At 41.8% G+C, this 23,347-nt stretch overlaps 1 protein-coding gene across 4 annotated transcripts in view; it reads right to left on the reverse strand.

Moving 5' to 3' along the window:
- adgrv1 (adhesion G protein-coupled receptor V1) overlaps positions 1-23,347 on the reverse strand; it is a 112,657-nt gene that overhangs the window by 15,215 nt on the left and 74,095 nt on the right. For all 4 annotated transcript variants that reach the window (XM_085787115.1, XM_085787117.1, XM_085787116.1 and 1 more), the window contains 4 exons: positions 16,762-16,878; positions 12,471-12,649; positions 7,897-8,054; positions 1,557-1,678 (listed from right to left, as the gene is read on the reverse strand). In XM_085787115.1, coding sequence (XP_085643241.1) covers positions 1,557-1,678; positions 7,897-8,054; positions 12,471-12,649; positions 16,762-16,878 — 576 coding nt within the window. The remainder of the gene's footprint in view (positions 1-1,556; positions 1,679-7,896; positions 8,055-12,470; positions 12,650-16,761; positions 16,879-23,347) is intronic.

Here is a 23,347-nt window from a genome sequence, read left to right on the forward strand (position 1 = left end):
AGAGAGGGAGCAGCAAATTGAGAGAAGGACAAACAGATACAACAAACACTAATGGAAAGTGAGAGAGAGAGAGAGAGAGAGAGAGAGAGAGAGAGAGAGAGAGAGAGAGATGACGGCAGTGCGAGGCCTCAGTGAGATGTGACACAGTGATGACCCTGCTTTTCACTCCCGAGGCTCCTCTTGCTCTGCCTCAACACATCAGAGCAAGGCCTCAAAGTGGGATGAAGCAGCCTTCATCACTCTCTCACTCCACACACACGCACACACACAGGCGCATACATATACATAGTTACAAGGTCACAAGTCCCCATTGGTTTGGGTACATTCAGATTAATGTCCTCACTGGGGTATGAGAACAAGAACACACACTTACACACACTTACACACACACACACACACACACACACACACACACACACACACACACACACACACACACACACACACACACATCAACACTAGTCTAGTTGCCAAAATAACCATTTGCTTTTGTGGTAACTTACAGAAAGCCCTCTAATATTACAATCTGTGAAATGCAAACACATTCACCAACTACCACACCAAAGAATAAATCTATGTTAATCCAAAAGTACACATCCTGATGTTATTATTGCGCCCCATAGCACCCTCAAATCCCCATGTTTTCTTCTGGCTTACTGTTCACAGTTCACAGTTGAGTTTTAAAACAGCAACATTTTACTGGGAGGTAATTTGGAGATTTGGAAAATGCCACTGGGAGCTGTTTAACACAGGAGGAGCCAATTATGTAACTTGGGTCTACCTTGGAAAAAAGGCCAAAATTAAACTAATTTCAACCTTGAGGATGCCAACAAATTACCAATATTTCTATAGATTATCTTAATTTCATAATTCTGCACTGGGAACATTAAAAACTAAAATGCATGTTGACTGCTCATGTGAACACGATGATGGCACTAATGATGAGAGGAGGAAGATAATGAACAGTAAATCAGTACAATAATTTTACTGGTACAGTGAATGACCAGATATACAAGGAATACAAGATCCTGTATTTGATTGTATAGATTAAAGTTATGGTCTACGATTTGAAAGATTGATCATTATTATTAACGTCATTTAGACCGTGGTTATGACCCTATAGTACGACCTACACAATGTGAAGAGCAAAAGGAACGAAAAAAAATCCATTCTCTCTAGCGGCTGCAGGCCTGCAGAGAAATTGACCAATAAGACCCATGCGGCCTGGATGGCTCCTATTGGTCAATTTCTCTCTCGTACCCTCCATCCAATCCCAAGCCACTGTGTGCAGTGTGCAGAGCGACCCCGCTCAGGCTGCAGCGACAGCACCATTTATCCTATTAGACATTTCCCTACTACTTCAATGAATTTAGAAACATCATTTTAAGGTAAAAACTACATGAGGTTTGAAAAGACAGAGAGGAAGAGGCGATGCGACAAATTGGAGGCTTGTCTGCTGAAGGGGGTGTGTCGTTAGGAGGCTCCGAGGTGTGTACTTATAAGTAAGTACACACACAAGCAAGCCTGCAAACAAATAATCAAGTCCATCAGCTCACCAGCAGGCAGTTGAAGATGACGTAGAGGATGAGCATCCACAGGTGTCTGTAGCCCATATGGAGTCCTGCCCACAACCACACCAGAGAGACGAGCAGGAACAGGAAGAGGACAAGCGGCACCTCTGGAAACAACAGAAGAAAAACGACATCAAGTATCATCACTAAACAAAGTTTACTGTTTAACAAAGCATGATAAACACTTCATGCTGATGATTCACACAAACACTTGTTGCTTTGAATATATAAGAGTTGGTCGGAATGGGTGCAGAACACATATTGGATAGCAGCAGATGTTGTTGCATCGTCATCTGGATTTAGCTTCTCCAGGACATATGCAGCACTGAGTAATCCTCATGTGGTGCTAATGTTTCTGAAGCTGGGGCTGACAGCCTCCAAGAGTGGGGCAGTGAGGGCATGTGAGAACCATGAGCGAGCATCAGCAGCTGTTTAATGACCCAGTTCTTGCAGCTCTAATACAACATTGGTGTAAAACGTTTTTTTTTTTTCCTGCTCTTAAAGGCCTCGTGAATCTGTGTGCACTGTGCATGTAGACCCTGATTTAAGTCCCAGCTGTGCAGAGTGTAGAAAAAGTGAGAAGTCCTCATCCCCACACACTCACACACATGTACCCAGAAAGCAAGCACATAGTGTGCCCTCAGGAGAGTACACCCATTCCCCCGCTCATCTATTGAACGTTTGTGGTGCTGCTAATGCAGTTAAGTGCATAAGATGTGCTGATACAATCTAAAGAACCAGTGTGCACAATCATTTTGGATGTGTAAATGGTGGAAACAACTGGAGTGTTAGCAAGTTTAGCCTCATTTATACTTACATAACCTCTCTCCCACAAAACAGACTGCTGAGTTAAATGCCTTGTAGACAGTTTTTTTTGCAGTTGGCCTACATCTTGGTTCATCTAATGGGATTACTGCTATGAAACATATAATTTAACTATAATATATTTATTTATTTGAAAGTATAATATAAAAAATATAATAAATATAGAAAATATAATAAACTCCTTGAGATCGTCAAGGGGATTCTCGTGAACAAGTCTGAGTTTGTAATTAGCAAGCTTAGTAAATGTGGCATATGGAAAACATACTCTCATCCAAGTAATCCAACTCCACTCATGTGGGCTTGTGCTAAACTGCACAGTCTGTCCCCTGAATGCTGTAAACAGCAGACACACACCACACTGCAGAGGCACACGTCTTCTGTATGTGTTAAGTGTTTCTAAGATGAGATGAGACCACCATGAGATCTTTCTGCACGTGTTTCTAAACTGAGCTCTGCTGTGGCAGCTGCCGTCACTGCTAACCCACTTTATTTTGTCAGAGCTGCTATCAGGCTTACAGTACATAGCACTATACTGAACAAGGTGCCAAAGAATTTGTCTATAAAAGTAAGAAGAAGTACATTTTCTTGCACTATTCATGGTTCACAATGCGGGGGTCCACTCATTGGAGAGGACACTTAATTAAGGCCACTGCACGTATTGGACCTCATCTACATCGGTTCATGGTGTTCCTCCGTCTCAGCTTGAAAAATCATTCCCTCTGCTATTATTAGAACAACTAATTAGAAGACAAACAAAAAGATCACTGCCAATCCGGAGTAGACGAGTCAAGTACCAGAGTGACTCATCAACAGGGAGTGAGGTAAGTACACAGCTCGTTTCTATTGAGCTAGTTTCTTACAGGAGGTAAACATGAAGGAGAACATGATAGTAGCAGCTGCTGAAAAGGACAGAATAATTAAAAACAAACATCTGGTTTGGTACCTACAAAGAAGATAATTTTAAGGGAAATTAAAAAATGGCCCCACTTGATGAATAAAGTTGTGCTGTCTTTTTTGTAAGAGATATCAGAATGGGTGTGGCAGCTATCACAGGTATCACAGGTTTACTGCACTGTTCACATTTAAACATGGTCAATACTCCTAACACACCCTCATAATGAGCACCACACCCATGGGGGCAGAGGGTAGAGATGTACAGAGAAAAGGGAAGTAAAAACACTGCTGGGATATCAGAAGTCATTACTTTCAATTTTTGATTTGTGAGCAGTGGTCTTGCTCTGATAAACACTAGGCTGATGAAAAAAGACCTTACTAAACAACAGTATGTCTGTTCACTGCAACTACACTGCATCTCTGTAGCAAGCTAGTTATCCATGCATTTAAGCAAGAGATATCACTGGGCATTTCCTGGTATGTGTGTGTGTGTGTTGGGTCATGGATGGCTGAGTTGGTATGGTGGCTGGTATTTGCAGCGGTGTGTCTCTGATCATCATGTGTGACTGTGAACATGATGTACTGTTGATAATGTTTATTCATGCTCCACGTTCTCATATCAACCATGACAACTGTATATGGAGCATGCTTTATCAAACTGAGCATACAAAGGACTGCACAAAGGGATGAATCTAACATGTTACATAACAAAAAGATTTCATGCAACATCTTCAAAAAAAATGCTGCTTTCAAACTGACAATCGAATTCACACAAATTCAAAATTACACTGCTGAGTCACCCTCACTTAAGTCTACTGGGACTGGTTGAGGTTATGTAGGACAGACTGTACAGTTCACTTCACAAGTAGGATGGAAACACAGGGCACAGGGCCCACGTTTGCACAAAAAGTCCTCACTTAGGTGTCACTTCCACCACCCTGCCAGCTCCACTCTGGACCAAGTTCTTCTCCTTATCTCATTGTAACCTTCCTCTGGCTCAGCCCTTTCTGAGAAATGTTTCTTCCTCTAATGGTTTTGCTTTTCAAGCCTCTCCCTTTTGCTTTGTGACTTATATCATGTAAATTTTTATTCATGGTTTTACAGTCATTGTTTTATAGTACTTCAGTTTTATTATTCCAGTCTTATTTGTGCTTTACGCCCATTCTGTCTCAAAATCATTGTTTTGCATCTCCCTCTCTCTCTCTCCGTGTCCCCTCTATCTCGCACATCTGTCTTCATCCCCTCCCACCCTGGTTTGATTTTTCCAACCATGTAAGCACATTCCAGCGTGTGGACAAGGCAGAGCTCCCACAGTAAGAGCAGGTTCCCAGAGCCAAATGAAAACTGCCTGCAAAATGCTGACTGAATGTTTGGTTTGATACCTTTACAAAGGAGCAGAAATAAACACAGCAGACACACATTTTCAGTGACTGTATGTTTGCATGATTGTGAACGTGCATGAACGCATATGTAAGCTTTGGCAAAAACAAAAAAGAGAGCTTTAGATCTATGTGAGGAGAAATGCTAAGTGATGATGACATGAGGGAGCTTCTTCTCTCCACAGGCGGACCGGCTCCAGTTTACATTTGATCAGAGCGGCTTCCTGGTGTGAGAAGACAAACTGAGAGGAGGGTATGGGCTCAACAAAAACAGCAAGGCAGAAACTCAAGACAGTGCCGACATTACTGTCAAAGAGAGGTCAGCAGCTGCAATAACAACAAGCTGTAATAAGTGTGTGCTGTGTCCATAAACACACAAGCAATGTGTGTGAGCAAAGTGTGAACACACAGACATGGTAAAAAGCTGTTTTGTGAATTGCAAAGAATATTCTGGTAAGACTAATGGTAGCTAATATGTCTAATTAATGTTTTTTAAATTGAATTGTATTGCTCATTCAATCAAATATTTCAAGTTGAATTTTTTGAGATGTGTTCACTGTAGTCTTGTGCCATATATCTGGTAAAACCATGTAAATTAATCATTGTGAACAGCATCTACAAAAGAGTTTGTATTTCAAGGCTACTGATAACAAAGGTGTGAGGGCAAAATATAAATGTGCGTCTACTCTGGCATCCAAAGAAATCGACTGCGCAGTCTCAAAACACCCAAAGTGCATTATACAACTCTGTAATCAAACCTCATCTCTTATTTGTTTCCACATTCCTGGTCAATCAATAATCAAAGCGGAGCCAGGGAACACTTAAAGCCATAAAAATAGAACAATAACAGTTATTCATTCAACCCTGCTCTGTTCAAAATCGAAATTCCCCCATATCAAAAGAACACCATGTCTATAAACACACCTTGTAGGTTCAGTGGGGACTGTGATAAGGGCACACTGATGTGTTTTGAATAGGCGCTGTTGTAAGTTCAGTTTATTTTTTATCAGCCACTTCCAATCTCTGTTGAGGTACAGGTACATGTCTGCAGGCTGGGCTAATGTGCAGGAGCAGCATGCTGGCACACTTGCTAGATTTTCATTGACGTCACAAGTCCTGCTCTAGCTCACCCCTCCCTCTCTCTTACACACACACACACACACACACACACACACACACACACACACACACACACACACACACACACACACACACACACTTAATTAGCTGTTTGCTGCAGTAAGGAATTTGCAAATGCTGGTGACCTCAACATTCATGGTCCACATGGCATCAATGGTTCCTGAAGTTCTGTGCAAATCTCAGATGCACCTGATTCTCACGCTATTAGTTGCACAAGAGATAGTTGTTGTATAAGCCAATTCAAAGGTTAAGTGTGATACTATAGGAACAACCTGCAAAACACTTAATGCTTCAGTTGGTAACAATTATTCACTCATATTTGCTGGAACGTTGCTATATTATGATAGTAGTACTTTACTTTCACTTTCGTCAACTTACCAACTGTAGGACTGATGATACACATACTGTAAGACTAATCAGTAATGTTTTCTTTTTTTTTTTTTTACTATCAGTTGTGTAATGCTCCATGTTGCAGGTATGAAATTGCTCAGTGTTGTTATAGCAGCACCTGTTGCTTTGTGGCCAACCTTGACAAACTGCAGATAACAACAGGCAGCAAGCAGGGGCATAGTCTGGGTTTACATCTATAAAATATCCACTCTATTGTTTTATTCTCCCTTGAAGCCCTTGGACCTTGAACACATTGAAACACAGCCAATACTGATACAGTATATTGAGTTTTACGCTGGGCCAAAACCAATAACAAAGAAAAAGAAAACAAAAGGAACACTGTGACTGAATGCAGTCCATGTTCTTTGTGTGGATGTTGTGCTCATGCTTATCGACAGCTCGTGTGCATGTGTATATGTGGTTGCAGTGTGTCACCACGGCTTCAAATAGCGTCTACAGATGCAGAAACCATTGACACGTGACTGTGTGAACTTACGTAAATGAAGACTGTAGCTGTCCAAGTGTGTATCTTTGAATTTATTTACAGCTGTCATCCTCTTTGCCTGTGCCACCAGCAGCCTGAACTTACACTTCTGGTTTGCTAGTGTGTACTGTGTGTCTCTGAGTCCCTCACATTTATTTCCTTGCTCTCTCACTATCTCTGTCAGTGTGACTGACACTGAGTCTATCCTCTCTCTTCATATTTAACACACAGGAGGCATATTCCTACTCTTCTAAAATCTTATAGGTTGACCTTTAGCTTCAGCCTGGTGTGTGAAAGAGAAAGTATCGCTCTCCTGCTAACACGCAGGCCTACCAGCAGCTCAGCAAAATGCTGTTTTGATTTCTCACACAGCTTCAGAGGCCACACACAGTGTGCAGGGCTAACTGCTCACCAGGACTGGCACTAATTCAGGCTTTGCTTTGTCATTGGAGGGCCTTGACTGAGCAAAACAAGCTAAATCCTGCTGAGTCTCACTGATGGCCACTGATTACAGCCATCACACTGAGGGACTAAAGTGGTTGGCTAGGATCTTCATGTGTGGGCAGAATGACCGACTGCAGTGGATAAATGCTCCTGATTCATACTAACTGTAACTCTGTGATGGTCATTTCTCAGCAAAACAAAGAATGTTACACAAGTCTGAGGTTGTTAAGGCAAATCTTACTACACTGCATCAAGTGTATGTTGTGCTTAAAACCTACCAAAACTACCATTATTCCTAACGACTTCTCAATTGGTGCTTTAAACTCAGTTTCAGTTCTGAAAACCATTCCTCTACGTCAACTAAGAAAAACAAGGATGTCAGCATAATTTCATTCATATAAGGTCAGGTACTGAAAACATTTTGTTCTTGATGAGTTTCTGTGACACGGATCCTTGGCCACACACAGCAGACACAGACAGAGGCTGATTCAAAAATAGGGGCTGGAGCTTTTAGCCACAAATACGGGTGGATTCAGTCTAGTTCCTGAGGGCACCCTGGCACCACGCTACTTTCTGTGGTTTCTGTAGAGCTTGTATGCGTGCACACCGCAGAGATATGGAGTGAATGATACCGCTGATTGTCCGAGGAAACAATGTTCTTATCTTTTTTGTGTGCACACACTGCTCTGGTGTGCACATTTTCAAATTCATGCATGTGTGTGATGCATGTTTGTGTCTTTCTTAACATATATGCAGGTTTGTTGCGTACCTGTGCTGTTGGTGCGTCCGCGATAAATATCGTCGTACGCCTTCCACTGCTGAGTGACCTGGTAGGCATGGATGAACACGACCAGCACTGCTACCAGACAGATGAGAGGCACCAGCACCGCCGTGCACAGAGCTGCGTAGATGTTGGGGATAAAGCACCTAGAGGAAGGATGGACAGAAAAGTTCAGTGTTGTCTCACAGTATTTTACAAAATAAAAAACAAAATGTCTGATAAAAAAGGAAGAGGAGGGGGAAGAGAGAGTGGGAGTCATGCTCTAAAAGGCCCTAAGCAGAGTTCAGCCAGCTCAACTTCCTCACATGGTGAAACAAAAGTGAGCTCTGGAAAACGGAAACCTATTAGATGCCTGTATTGCACTATATTTACTCCAGTTAAGACTTTGTTTCTTCAGGTTTCACAAACAGGATCTACCCAGTGAAACCTCTGAGCCTGCCTAAGACTCACAGCGTTGTTGCTCAACAGCAGCTTTTGCCTTCGGCGGCAAAATACTATGTTCTTAACCAGGTCACCCTGCAGCTAGAGCAGGATAACATCTAAGGCCAAAGACGCTTAAAAGTGTTTTTCTATTTAAAGGATGAAAGGGCATTTCAAAGAACAAACAACATGATATATTTGTCTCTTGCTTTGAAAAAGGAGATGAATGTGGAGTGGGTAATCTGAGTTCAGCTGCTGGGGAAAAGGAGAAAATTTTGAAAACATTTCTTTGAACCAACGAAATTTCGGGCCTAATACTTAAAACATCAAAAGATTCTTCCTTAAAAATGTAGTTAGTTATCAAAGCAACCTGCTGTTTCTGATGAAGACTGGGTTACTTCTTCTTATACTATCCGTGTTTTAGAGTGACTGAGTATTTTACAATATCTCTGTTGTTCTCTTGGGAAACCTCAGGAGTTTCTTTCCTATCAGACATGTTATGCTTTGATCAAAGAAAACTGAGTGAAATATTTTTCTCTGGGAAAATCACCATCCTCAAATAAACTGTAACTGCCAAACAACTATCAAAAACACTCATGTGACTTTCACAAAACAAGCTCGCCCCCTTGTTTGGTGGGAGCGTAACAAACAAAGATAGGACTTCACTGCAGACTTGACTAATGGCAGAGAAATAATTGGAACTACGTTAGCCATAACATAACACGAGGTATGCCAAATAAAGCATTGCATCACTGTGTCCCAGCAGAACAGCCAGACTATGAGAGTGTAAACACACTGGAATATGGATATTTGTACTGCTGTGGCCTTGTGATGGGATGAGATCCCATCCTACTGTACTGGAAGTCTCACAAGAAAGTGAAATCCCAGTGATTCTTGTAGTGGATGGAGAAAACATTACTCAGGGGCCCTTTTGACCAACTTCATGGTTTGAGAGAGAAGAAGCTAAGTGAGCAATTCCTTTTATGGGTGGTTTTCTTAGAAATGCTGCTGGGATTTTCTTTTTTAAACATACCACAGAGTGAAGCAGTGTAACTTAAGCACATAGGCTTGTTTAGGGAACACCTACAGTAATATACAGATAATAAAAAGAGTATGGCATAAATCGAATCTACCTTAGCTGCAGTAGCTTTTACTGTAGCTTACACAATGTGCTCGCAGGACATTCAACTTATAGACTGACAGTTCAACAGGTGAGGCCTACATACAGCAACAGTTTCCGGAGCATAGACGGATGTTTGGTTTTCAAACATCAGGCCCCTCAGGAAATTACTTCAGTAACTTTATAGCCTGGCTGTAAAGTGGCCAAACTAACCGAGGATCAGTGTGTCCAGATAAGACAGTTTATCATTTCAAATAAGAATTAAATATGAACAAGCTGTACATTGTGTTACATTGTTTTTTTTTTTTTGTTCAAATCCAAACTCAAATCCATTTTACAGTTTATAGCTGCAACTTTTTTCTCTGGCAAAAGTCAACAGTGACATATCTGTGTGGGTGGGTGTGCACGGGTGATGTAGTAAATGCGAGAGGACTATGTACTGTACTTCAAGGGTCTATTTTGGGACCAATTTTTCTTTCCCTGTATATGCTACCCCTCGGATATATCATTCACCAACACAATATGTCTTTTTTATTGTTATGCGGATGATATGCAGTTGTACCTCTTGCAGTCAATCTAAAGTCCACAGCTAAAAATCTTGGAGTAACTTTTGACGGCCAGTTATCCTTTGAGCATCACATCAAAAATATCTTCCGAACTTGTTTTTATTAGTTAAGAAACATTTCCAAGATTAGACATATGCTCAATGTTAATGATACAGTGAACGTTATTCATGCTTTTATATCTTCACGCCTGGACTATTGCAACTCTCTTTTTACCTGTTTAAACTCCTCCTCAGTCTCTCAACTACAACGCAGCAACCAGATTATTGACAAAATTCAGAAGGTCCTGTGATATCACCCTGATTTTAGCTGCACTGGTTGCCTTTTACTTTCAGAATGTATTACTTACTTATAAGGCCATTCATGGCTTGGCACCTGAATATATCACTGAACCTTTAACTCCCTATAACTCAGCCAGGCCTCTAAGATCAGCTGATCAAAATATTTTAGTTCATAGGTTCATTTGTATTGTACGTTTATATATAAATTAATTTGTACTTTTCACTGTCTTTGTGGGGACAGTGCTGCTTATTGTGGACTTTTGAGGTCACATGACATGTTGGTCATGTGACCTCAAAGGGAGGGACGTTTTTTCTTCCTCTTTTATTCTTATTCTGTGATGTTTTATCTATAAAGCACTTTGTGCATTTGCACTTGCTATATAAATAAAATTATTATTATTATCAATTATAGCTGAAGCCTACTTTCAATTAACTAGACGTGGATTATACTTTCACTTGGCATACATATTGCTCTTTTATTTATTATACCACCCCTTATGTCTGTGCTGTTACCTGTGTTTTTTGATGCATGTTATTATTTTCTGTAAAGCACTTTGAGCTGCAATTATGTTAGAAGTGTGCTATACAAATACTGTTCATTATCATTATGATTATGTTAAGTAATTAACATATAAATCAATGGATTTAAGACTTAAATGAGCAACCAATTGAAATGCATAACAATCTAATTCATTCATTCTAATTACTTCTATGTGTACTGTATAGGTGTATAAACTTTCATTTAATGATTTTGCCTGTTAGCTTTGTTTCATTCTTCTTCCAAGAATTTAACTGCCTCTGGTTTTATGTTTAGAGCTTCTCTTACATCCACACAGGTCTGTTAAATCTAAGTGGTGTCTCGGTATAATTTTAATATGTACAATCAATGTGCCACAGTAAAAGTTAAAGGAGGTCCAACCTACAGGGCAGTAACAGCAACCACACAAATCTAAGACTCAGTTTGATGTGGGCGGAGAAGGAGTGTGTGATTAAATAGTTCCTCTTCCTGTTGTACACTGATTTCACTTTGCTCAATAATTTATCTAATCCAACAAAGACCTTGAAGCATGAACTACAAAAAGACCTTTCACTGACTGTTAACAACAACAAACTGACTAACTGTTTCCATATAGAACAATTACATACAGTTACAATACAGTACAATACAATACAATACAAAACAGCTACTGATGCAAGGTATGAGCAGGACACCTGTTGTACTCAGGCAGCAGATAAACTGAGAGAACTTCAGTGGTGAAAAAACAAGTGGCTACCTGTTTACACTGATTGGTGAGGAGCCAGAGAGAGAGAGCAAGAGAGGAAAAGAGCGTGTGTGCTTGTGTGTGTGTGTGTGTGTGTGTGTGAGAGAGAGAGAGAGAGAGAGAGAGAGAGAGAGAGAGAGAGAGAGAGAGAGAGAGAGAGAGAGACTGAATTCAAAGGCTGCCTCATACCCTCAAAGAGGAAGGTACGCTTCCTGGGAAACTGAATACTCCTCTGTGTCCTCAAATCTCTCATGTGTACGCTCACTGTCTCGTACACACCCACCCACAGGAAACGCGCACGCACACTCGATCCCAAGGATAACAGCCACACCTCGGACCACTGGTTAATTTTAGATTTGATTTAAGGGTTCCAGCTCCATCAGTGTTTGACTTTGCTCATGAAAACACATCTGACCACAGAAACACCTGACTAGAAACCATTGTGCAGCTTTTTTACAGTGACTTCATATGTTGGGCTCTAGGACTCAGGTGATCTAGACAAAGATGGCTGCCTGCTATATTTAGCCAACACCCACACACACACAAAGCCATATAGTATATGAGTAATTTCAGGTTTCTCCCTTCCTCTCTGCAACCTGCTGTGAAAAGGCCTCCAAGTTAAGGCCTTTCTGTGCAGGTAAACACAGAAACTCATTCACTTATTCATTCAGCTGATTGGGCAAGATACCACCTCATATGATGTCACTGGATCAGGTGTTTTGTGTTTGCACTGGACTGAAGTGGAATTTACCAAAGCCTAAAAATATAACTTCAGTCCCTGCGGCTGACACAAACCGGTTTCAGAAACACGCTCATGAGTCCTCTTGCAAAAACAGATTATGTTAGCGTCACGTCTGTTTATTCAGTTGTAAAAAAGACTGCATGTGAATGTTCATGTGTCAAAATGATCACTCACACGTCTCCTTGAACCAGTCCGTACACAGTGTGTATGGTCCATCCAAAACCACCAAGCAAGACGATGACCAGGATAACGATGACTAGAGCAGGAAGTCCCCAGCCCAACAGGAAGTAGAGCAGGTATCGACGCTCTGTGTGCTCATCATTCATCACTAGCACCTGCCAGAAGTTCACCGCCTGGGGACATAGTATTAGAAAACAGCATGATAACAGGACTGTGGGAGTATATGACACAGATACACACAGACGGATATGGAACAGATATATGTTTCCCAAACCTATAGCAGCACAGCAATATTGTTGAAAGGCAAAGTATTTGGTCTTTGAATTATATATTTCATGTTTCAAAGAACCACATTTTCATCGCACCCACCACAGCTATATTTGTTGTCTAGCAGGCTTTGATAGACTCATCCATCTGATACACTAAGCCCTGCATTGTTACATAAGTGGCCTTTCAGAACACCTGCTGGTTATAACACAGACACAATGTCTTATCCTTGTGTGAGGACCTCAGCAGACAATGCCATTCAATATCTTCAGCTTTTAACAGCTAAACAGTTTAGTTTGAAGCTAAGATTTTAAAGATAAACTCAAAGGCAGAAAGAAGAAGCTGTCAAATTTTCAATCCAATAGTGAGCTGGGGTTAAAATTATAGTCCCTTGATCTGTTTAGAGTCACACACATTTATGCAACAGCTATAATGAGTAACAGCGGATAATGTTTGTTACTGTCTATCTGTCTGCAAACACTTAAAGCGGGCCATTTGCAAAAAGGGCATGGTAATGCAACTAACGACAGAAGGTTAAGAGATGATGAACCCTCTGATAACCTCTGTCTGTAACCATAAACCACTGACACAACAAACACTGATGCAAAAGCACACAATAAGAAACACACACAGACATACACACACATGCACACAATTGCACTCTGGTTGTATAACAGCCTAACTGCACTGCCTTGAGACAATAGCGTGAAATGAGTCAAGAACGGCCTTTCCTTGGCTGTGAGCAGGCTGGAGCCACCGAGATAGAATAAATGGATTATGGGTAACTGTGCCAAGCTGTCGCCGCTGCAATGGCTTCATCTCTCGCTGACTGCAGGAATACAGATCGATAAGCTTGCTAATTCTATGTGGTTTGATGATTGGTTATGCAGTACTTTTGCCTTATCAGGACGGTAAATGTTTGAAGCACTGGTTCCAAATACAAAAAAACAAACATGTTTTCCATATTTTCTTACACCTGATGAAACATGCTGACTTTTTTTTATTTTTTGGACCAACAGCTGTTTGACCACATGTCTTGTTGACTGAAGGGCCTCATTTGCTATCATAATGAAATGCATTTGTCAACTGGTAAAACTCTGACACATCTGTCTGAAGTTGTCTGGCGAACTGGCACATTGAGACACGGTAGAAAAACAGCCAAGGCTTTAGTAGGCCTTTCCTGGCTAAGAGCTGTACAATATTGTTATGTAATATTATGCTCAATAAGCTGAGGTTGCTTCACAAGCCTCTGCAGTCAAGAAAAAACTGGTCTGGATGGTGATTAAATTATTGGCTGTTTTCTGGCATCATGTCAGCGCATAGTTCCCTGACCAACTTCTGCATGCACATCCTCACATACACACACCCACCCACACACGTTGTAGTTATTGATTTAAGTTTTCTTCATGGTCTAAGATGGGTTGCTGGCGCCCACTCATATCATCCACTTAGCTGAATGCAGCCACCTGATAGGGGGGAAAACTGTGCTGTGAGACATCACAGGGTCAATACTGAGACGTTGCTGAGGACAGAGTGGCAGCAATATTTCCATTCTCAGCTTCTGTAGCTGCTGACAATACAAAAATGACTATAGGTGTGTTTTTCTTTTGGCATTGGGTGTAACGGTCTCCAAATCCAGGATTCTGCTCATACCATCTTCCACAGCATCATTTTTGGGGTTGGGTGGGAAGAGAACAAAATGTTCCCACATTGCTGATTCGAATCAGCAGAAGAGGTCATTATCCATCCTGAGCAAATTAAGCTAACATCTACATCTACACCACAGGCGCAATCTCTCCATCAGGATTGGAGCAAAATATGTAGTTGAAAGTCATGGATGTGCGTTGATTTTCAGAATTATGACATGTAAATGTAAAGTAAATCTATTAGAGTAAGTGAGTGTATAAATAAATACAGGAAAATCATAAGTGATTGTCTTTATCTTGAAGCTACAGTTTTCCTCCTATTTGACCTCTTTTTGAGTTTACATTTCCTTCACTAGATCATACTAGATCATACACTAGATCATCGACTAGCCTTTGGCCTGAGCCTTTATCCCTTACATGTCTCAGAGGTTAAAACATTCTACAAAAAACATACATACATGTACGTCCCAGAATAACCCTACTGTGGTCAGTCTCCATTAGCTTATTCAAAGGGTTAATCTCATAATTCCCTGCAAATAATAAAATATGTGTCTGGAGAGATTATATCCACTACATAAACAAAGATTATGGTGACGAACAAACGTCACACGGTGTAAAAGGTTTAAGAGTGATGGAAAACAGCAAGAGACTTATACAAGAGCAGGACAACAAGGGGGAAAAGGGGGAATGACAAAGTTCGATTTGGGACAGGTCTCCAGGGGATACTGGTCTAAGCCAGTGTGCGCTGGTTGTACACATTCTTATTTATCTGGCTCATGGTTGGACACAGAATAACAGCTTTGAGAGATTTTAAGTCATGACAACAATGGATCACGTTCCTCAACTCATAATGTGATTATTATTTAAGCCTGAGATTACATTAGACTTTTCATAACACAGTCAGCCAACACCCGGTCAATTTGAGGTTGTTTGCAGTGATTTCATGACAAGTTATTCCTTATGGTTCCCCCCAACATACAGTACATACCTAACCACTCTTGTTTAAACTGGCTATTCATTTATTTCCTAAACAAACAAGCGGAACAACAAACTCTTTAAACTGGAAAAGGTTTTGGGCTCTACAGGGCAAGATTAGGAAGGGGCAGACCAACTGAGGTAAAGGGTCTATCCCAGAGGCAACGGTCCTCTCCGACAAAGTGTTCACCACATTCCTTGACTCTCTCAGCAGGTCAGGAGTCACCTATAGTCTCTCTGTGGGATTAAAATGGGTTTAAGCAAGATTTACACTGCCAGCTAAAAATCTAGTTCTTTTCATTAGCCCTTTGTGTCATATAGATCTAATACATGTTTACAGCTATATTAACAGAGAACTGATAAAATGAGAAATATTCAGTTTTTGGTTTCACTTACACTCTGGCTTGCCAGGGTGAATCAAGCAGTGTCTTTAAGTCAGGACCCTGCCTGAGCAGCTTTGTTCGTGGCTCAAAAGGGAGCAATGAAATAGAGGCCAGATGGTCAAGAAGGAGGGGTTAGGGGCTGCTGTGGTGAGGTGTTACTAAGTGGTACCAGTCTGGGGTCAAAGGTCATGTCATGTAGCATTGTGGTACCTTCAACTCGCCCCCCTAATGAAAACTTGCCTAAGCCCATGTGGTGCAGGTATGAAGTTCCACTACTTGTTACATAAAAAAACAGATGTTTCATGTAAGGAACGAAAGAAGGAGCAAGAACCCTGTTTAGGCCAAGTCATGAGCAAAATGAGTAGGAGGAGGGGACAGGGGATTTTACTTTAAAGTGACCTTAACCATGGAATATATTTGATGTGGAAAAAAGCGATTCCTCTCTAAGAAATATCCTTGTCGTTAACTGCAACAAACTATGGTGATGAAGGAACTGGAAAAATAAATATGATCATAAAAAAAATCTCAATCTACTTTATCTTTGACCAACAGACTGACTGTATTTACCTTCTTGTGTTACTGTGGCCCACTGTGTGATTAAAGACCTGGACTGACTTCATTGTTGAGGTTTGCAGACCGCACAGACACAGCTTTACACAGTGATAACAGCGGAGCGGTTAAACAGCCGTCTCCTCATACCTTCTTCCAGGAAAGTAAGCAGAAACTGAGTAATATAACTGCTCATGTTTGCTATCATAATTTCATGTAAATGCGTGTTTGCCTCATCTCATATTTTCATCCTAAACATTGAGCGATGCACTAAATTTTGTTATAAGGCTGTGCAAGGACCTTCAACCTTTCTACAACAATAATAAAGATAACCTTTTGCAACCACAATCTGATGTAATTGTCCTAAGGGTAATTATGATAATGCATACGTCCAAGTGTTAAAGATTAATGCTATGAGGAGTTTTTTTATTGTGTGTTTAGTGTTGTTTGTTCCCCTGGTATTACCTGTATGAGCATCCAGAAAAACTGACTGAGGTGGAAATAGTGAGAGAAGAGTGCCAAAGTAGCACAACTGTCCTCTGAAAACATTCGGCCACGGAAAGCTGACACCAGGAAACAGATCTGTAGAGAAACAGAGAAAGAGACAAATGGGGCTTGTTATCATAAGTATGTAAATGCTTATCACAGAAGCAGCAGCAGCAACACGTTTTTTATGGCAGTTGTTGTTGTATGTTCAAGATGGTATTATTTTGTATGACAACCTGCCTGGCACATTCTCACACATGCAAGTGCAGTACTATTTGCAGTGTCAGCAGGTCATATTGCGCATGGCAATCTACTGCTTGTTTTATAGTCTATACATTTTTAAAGGAGACAGCAGGACCCCCCCCCCACCTTCCCAAAGAGAGACATCCTATCCTGCAGACCTGTTACATCACCATGCAGCAAACTATGCAAGCTACAGGCTAATACAAAACAACATAGACAATACTGACAAATACAAATATGTGTTGCAGTACACACAAAGATCTGTTCATAGATGTGTTGTAGTGTTGCATTGGTCCAAACGGAGGAGCACTGCAGAATCGCAGCAGAAAACAGCTTGTATGTGTGTCTGTGTGTATGAGAGACACACACACACACACACACACACACACACACACACACACACACACACACACACACAGACAGTGGGAGAGAAAGAGAGAGAGTTTGTAGGCGGGAAGGCACCAGGGCCAAAATTCAATTTGTGACATTGGCGGCACGACTGTGTGGAAAACCCATGAGGGCAGCAGAAAATACTGCTGCTCTGCTGTCCATCAGAGAGCTTCATTAACCTCTGGCACTGACAGAGTACGGTGCCAATGCAGCTGGGCAATTGTTACATAACCTGCTGCTTGTCAGCCCGATGCCAGGGCCATGGACCAGAAAGAGGGTGAATGAAAGTGTGCAGGGGCCGAGGGATGAGGGGGAGAGTGATAACTCGGTGTCAGGTGTTACCTACATTATATTCATTACACTCAGCAGACATACAGCAGCAGCAGTCACAGCTTCAGGTAATAAAGAAGGTTTGGTGTCTGACACTTGTTATATTTTGAGGCTATTTTGAGGCAGTATGTATCTCCACACCTACACAAACAGTAATTATCTCTGTTACAGTCATTTGAGTTAAAGCAGAAGTAAGTGGTCCGGTCGTTTTCGCTAATGCTGCGTTCCAGGCAGGCTTTTGAAATCGTAAATTACAGTTTCAAGTCACAACTTACGACTTTGTAGCGTTTCAGGCAACCCACTCGTGTTTTTCCGACCTGTTTTACCGGTGAAAGTCACTATAACGGCCACTCGTAACTTCCGACCGGTGAACTCGTACCAGATCGAACTGGTACCACTTCACAGTCGGAAAAATACGAGTTTCCTTGAACGCACCATAACAGTCCTCATCCCTACGTCGCCACATTCACGGCGTCCCTTGGCTGCACACACAGCCCTGCATGCCGTTCTCTCTCCTCATTGGATAAAAACTGTAGGATACGATAAATGTTTTCTCCTCGGCTCAGAGCAGAGCAGAGGGACTGAGAGACCCGTGTTTCAGTTCAAACACTCTATGTAAGTGATTGCTGTCGGAAGATAGAACTATTTAAGACTTATATTAACACAAATATATCACTTACTTCTGCTTTAACATAACGTGTGGCTCTGAAGCCAATGTATATTTCTAGTGCCACCCTATGTAATGGTTCTGACTAATTTGCTTAGTACAACAGTCGCTATAGTAACTAGGTAAATAGGCATGCTCAACTGTGACATGACCTGTTTGCCTCTCTCTCTCACTCTCACACACACACACACACACACACACACACACACACACACACACACACACACACACACACACACACACACACACACACACACACACACACACACACACACACACACACACACACACACACACACACACACACACACACACACACACACACACACACACAATAATATAGGGTGAAATGTTGATGAGATGAAAACATGCCCTCTGTCTGTTTGAGTGCAGTGAGGTCAATGTAGTCTTTTTTTTCTTTCAACCAAATGTTCTGTTGAAGTGTTTTTTCCTATTTTTTTTCCACTGTCCTATTTTCTTATAATTTCAAATGTAAGAAAACCCATCGGGAAAAACCTTAATAACCAGTCTTGGATTTTCCAGCTCTTACTAACCCTGTCTGCATCCTCTTGTTGAGTAAGGGGAAAAGTCAGGGCCATTGTGAAAAACAGAAGAATCATGAGTCACTTTCCCATCCATGCTCCAAGCCCTGTAGGGTGTGAGTGGGAGGGATGGCACAGGAAGGAAATTCATGCCTGAACTGCCTGGAAATGTGCCTGAGTGGAGAAGCTTTTCAGGTAGCTTGTGGGAACAAAGATTATGCGGCGGGCCTGTGTGTTTTTGGCAGAGCGTCGGCCTCATTTGGCCAAAGGCACAGTGTGACACATCATCTATCTTCTCGAAAACAAAACAATTGGGAAACTACTGAGCGGCAGAAGCTGAACAAACTGTAGGATGCTAGACGCATACTCCTAAGTAAACATGCAATACACACGTGCATGTTTGTTTAACATAAAAGGCTCTGATTTTGTGAATTCAAGCATAGTGCATAGTCATGTGCAACAAGAGGATGGCAGCACGCTTCAGGTATTTTTCTGGAGTGGGACAAATGATCAGTGGCTAGTAACACTTACTGCCAATCGCTTTGGCTCATCTCCTTTGATTATTTGGGTTGATTTAAACCAGATTGGGCAAAACCAACCAACAGCAGAAAAATATTGAAATACTAGCACGGTGGTACAGCAATGTGTTCACACATCCACTCTAGCCTTTCGTGTCAAACACTAATAGCCAGAGGGATAACAACTGAACCACTGAAACTACTGACCTGTGGGGAAACGATGACATAACCGGTGGAGAGAGATGTTCTTGTGGGGAAAGGAGGGCAAAGGGCTTAGAGGGGTGCTGCTTGTGTGCAGTGGTGTGAGTGGACCAACAGGTGGCTGCCCCCCAGATGTGCATGAGTCTGTGTGTTTGTGTCCTCTGCTGCTCTAAACTAAGAGTGACCTGGTTGAGGTGAACTCGCACAGTGGATCAGGTTGGACAAGTAAACACGTCGCAGGGTGGATTCCATAAAGATTTGATTTGATTAGAACTGGTCTGGTCGCAATCTGTCTTTCAGTCAGGTAAACACACTCTGGAACTTGACCTGAGTTTTTATTGCTTTTGTAAATATTACTTGATTGTCACCGCTGGTTAATATATCAAATTTCATGTCATGGTGTTAAATAGTAGGGCAGGGCATAAAACTGTAAATATAACCAAAAGTAATTTAAGTGACATTAGAGAAGAGGTGTTATGCGTGTAGAAACATACAAACACACACACACATTGTGCAGGTTGGATGGAGCTGCAGATCAAATCTCTGGGCCAGTGCGCAATGAGGAGTTTTATCTGTATGGAAGCACCCAGACTGTCAAGGGAGACAATTTACATGGGAGGGTAGAAATCAGCCTTCAAATAAATACAGGGAAATGATCTTCCTCTGGGGTGTCTATTACTTTACATGGTGTGCACCAAGGCAGTAAAGCGTATGTTAATCTGACTGTGTCTGGCTAAGGAAAGTTTTTATAAATTATGAAAGATTGGGGTTAGAAACTCCATACTGTAGAAGTTTTGTAAATCAGTGAACATTTCTACTGCAGTAGCAAGATAACGGAGGTTTCCTGTCAGTGATCACATTTTAGCTGTAAACTACTCATGTTGCCATTGTCATGCATCTGAATCAGACGTCAATTACCAGACAAGTCCCTGGAACAGATTTCAGAGGAAGAAATCTGACCAGACTTCCTGTAATCTGAGTCTAGCATGAACTGAAACCTGTTAATGAAACTGCACCAGTAAATCCTATATCTATTTTGAAACTAGTGTCAGAAATAGGGTGTGACAGAGGTAAGGGAATTACTCCCTTCCCTGCAGCTACAGTAATTACACCTTGGACAAACAGAATACATGGACAGCTAAATGTCACAAAAACACATACACGTCATGATAAAACAGAAGAGAGGAAGAAGAATGTGGGGAAGAGTGAGTCAATCAGGCTTCGTGACAGAGCAGAACGATCCTTCGGGCGGTTGTCAGTGGCTGTACACATCATCAGCTCTGACCTCCATGAACTTATTAACTTTGACAGAACAAATTAGCGAGCAACTCTCATTATAATGTCATTTGTTAGGATAAAGCAGCATCCTTGGACAAATCAAACCCTAAACTGTATCCATTTGTTCTTTCATGGTGCAGACCCTACAGTACATCTGCTTCTTGGGCCTTATTGAAAAGACAACAAATCTGTGTTAAGGTCAAACAAGAAATGTAAAGTCAGCAGTAAACCATGTTGCAGGCCTGGGGTTGATACGGATATGGCCTTGGTAGGGGCCTATTAGCTGAGGTTAGCTAAACAGGCATGGAGGTCATTGTTACAACAGTGGCCTTTGTTTGGCCCATTGTGAAAACTGAACAGGTACATGTAAGCACTGTGGCAATAATGACCTGCTGCAGGGTTAGGGTTAGTGGGGTGGGGAGGTGACAGGTGCAGATGTGGAGCTTATCAGAGTCATACAGTATCTGCCCCTCTGTCCTTTGTCCCCAGGCCTCCGACTCTTTTGTGTAAGACACTAGGAGTCGACCTGTCTAGACCCTCAGGCTGCAGACTGATTCAAAGCAGACTGGGAGGTGCTGCAGGACTCTAAATACGTGTCAGTGTAGTGAGTGTTATGAGCGTGTTTGCGTGCTCTTGCATCTGGTAAAACAGGAACCACCAACACTCCCATAGATAATGCCTAGAAGGTATTAATTTATCACCACAATGTGTCAAGATTACATATAAAGATGTTATGTCACTCTCACACCATTTCGTTGACAGCACCTTGGAAACTGCCAGAAAGCAAATAACAGAGAGACAGAGGTGGAGTAAGATATTAAGAGCAGTGGGGGCTAGGGAGAGATCACTGCAGGACACAGAGGCCATGAAAAGGCCTTTCAGGACACATATAAAAACTTGAAAACAAAGGAGCGCCTCTCCTAGAGAATGTGGCCTTGTCACCAGGCCCGAGACCTTAAGCCTGAACTATTGGTCCATCTCCTTGCCTAAATGTCCAATCACAGAGCTCCCCTTTGTTTTGTGGCCCTGAAGCACCCCGGAGACTGTCTGCTCAGAGTTGTTGTTTTTGTTCTGGATCTCTTGCTGCCTTGGGAAGAGCTTGTACTTATCCACAGAAAAAAAAAGATTTAACCTCACTTTGATATGATAAGCAGGTCTGAAAGAAACAAAATGCGGGTTTCCCCATCTTTAGCTCTGCAGTAGTAAATGATACAGAAGATGACAGCAAATTGGCTCGACACCAAAACAGCCTAATCAAGATGAAAAAAAAGGAAGAAAAGAGAAACATTCAGAGGATGGATGAGCAAAAAGAGAACTTAAATCGCAGCACAGTCTAAAACAAAATACACCCAACAAGAAACACATTGTCGTTTACTTACACTGCTTAACAAAAGAGATCAGAGAAACGCTGCAACAACAAATGGCAGAGTGGATACATAATAAACACTATGTATTGCTGCTGATCGATAGCCCTGAGTGCTGACGCTAAGGTAGCTAGTGTACCAGTGTGGCTAAAAATAGTATCTGCCTGATGCATTACATCACTGAGGGAATGGGGCATTAGCTGTCTGCCTGCCAGACTATCCATCTAGACTCATGTCCAAAACACTTAACCTCCACCTCTCCCCTCTTCCAGCCTCCCTCATCCCATCTTTTCCTTCCACCGCCCTTCATCTCATCGCCACCCCCCACCCCCTCCTCTTCCTCCTCCTCCTCCTCCTCCTCCTCCTCCTCCTCCTCCCTTCTCCTTCACCTCCCCCTTCTCTCTAACAGCTACCGGTCTGATCTAGCTGGTTCCAGCCTTAGCCTGCACCCTGGGTGTTTCCTCTTATGCCTTTGTTCAGAGAGAGAGATAAAGAAAAAGGAGGGAAGAAGGATTAATATGAGATTATCATCCCATTCCTTACTCCTGTCATTATTTGCTCACTGAAGCAATGCCCTCTGATCAAGCCACTTCAGTTCTCTCATCACTATCAATCACACCAGCTCTCCACATCCACAGCTGAGAATTTCAGACTCTACTAGCAGTCTTACTAAAGAGGGCTCAATTATATAAAACTAAACATATAATATATATGCTTTACATTGAATAATGTCACAGTAGCAGTTTTAGTTTCAGCTCCAATCAATGCATTTTCCTCTTGCTCTATACTATTCTGTATGTGCAGGCATCGTCAGTCTCCTCACGTGCTGCAGCTTCTCATTTCATATGTATGTGTGTTGTTTGTGCTGAAGCACACGGGACAGCTAGCTGCGAGAAACAGGTCACATGGGGATGGCTGGTAGCTGGGTTAGTGGGCCAGTGTGTTTGGAGAAAGAGGAGACATTAGCTGAAAGGTTGTGAAAATAAAAAATAAGAGACAAAAAAATATGAGCCCATTGCAAGCACCGTGCAA

This window comes from Trachurus japonicus, chromosome 9 (genome assembly GCF_045865225.1).
Source record: "Trachurus japonicus isolate A0001 chromosome 9, Traja_1.0".
NCBI classification, from domain to species: Eukaryota; Metazoa; Chordata; class Actinopteri; order Carangiformes; family Carangidae; genus Trachurus; species Trachurus japonicus.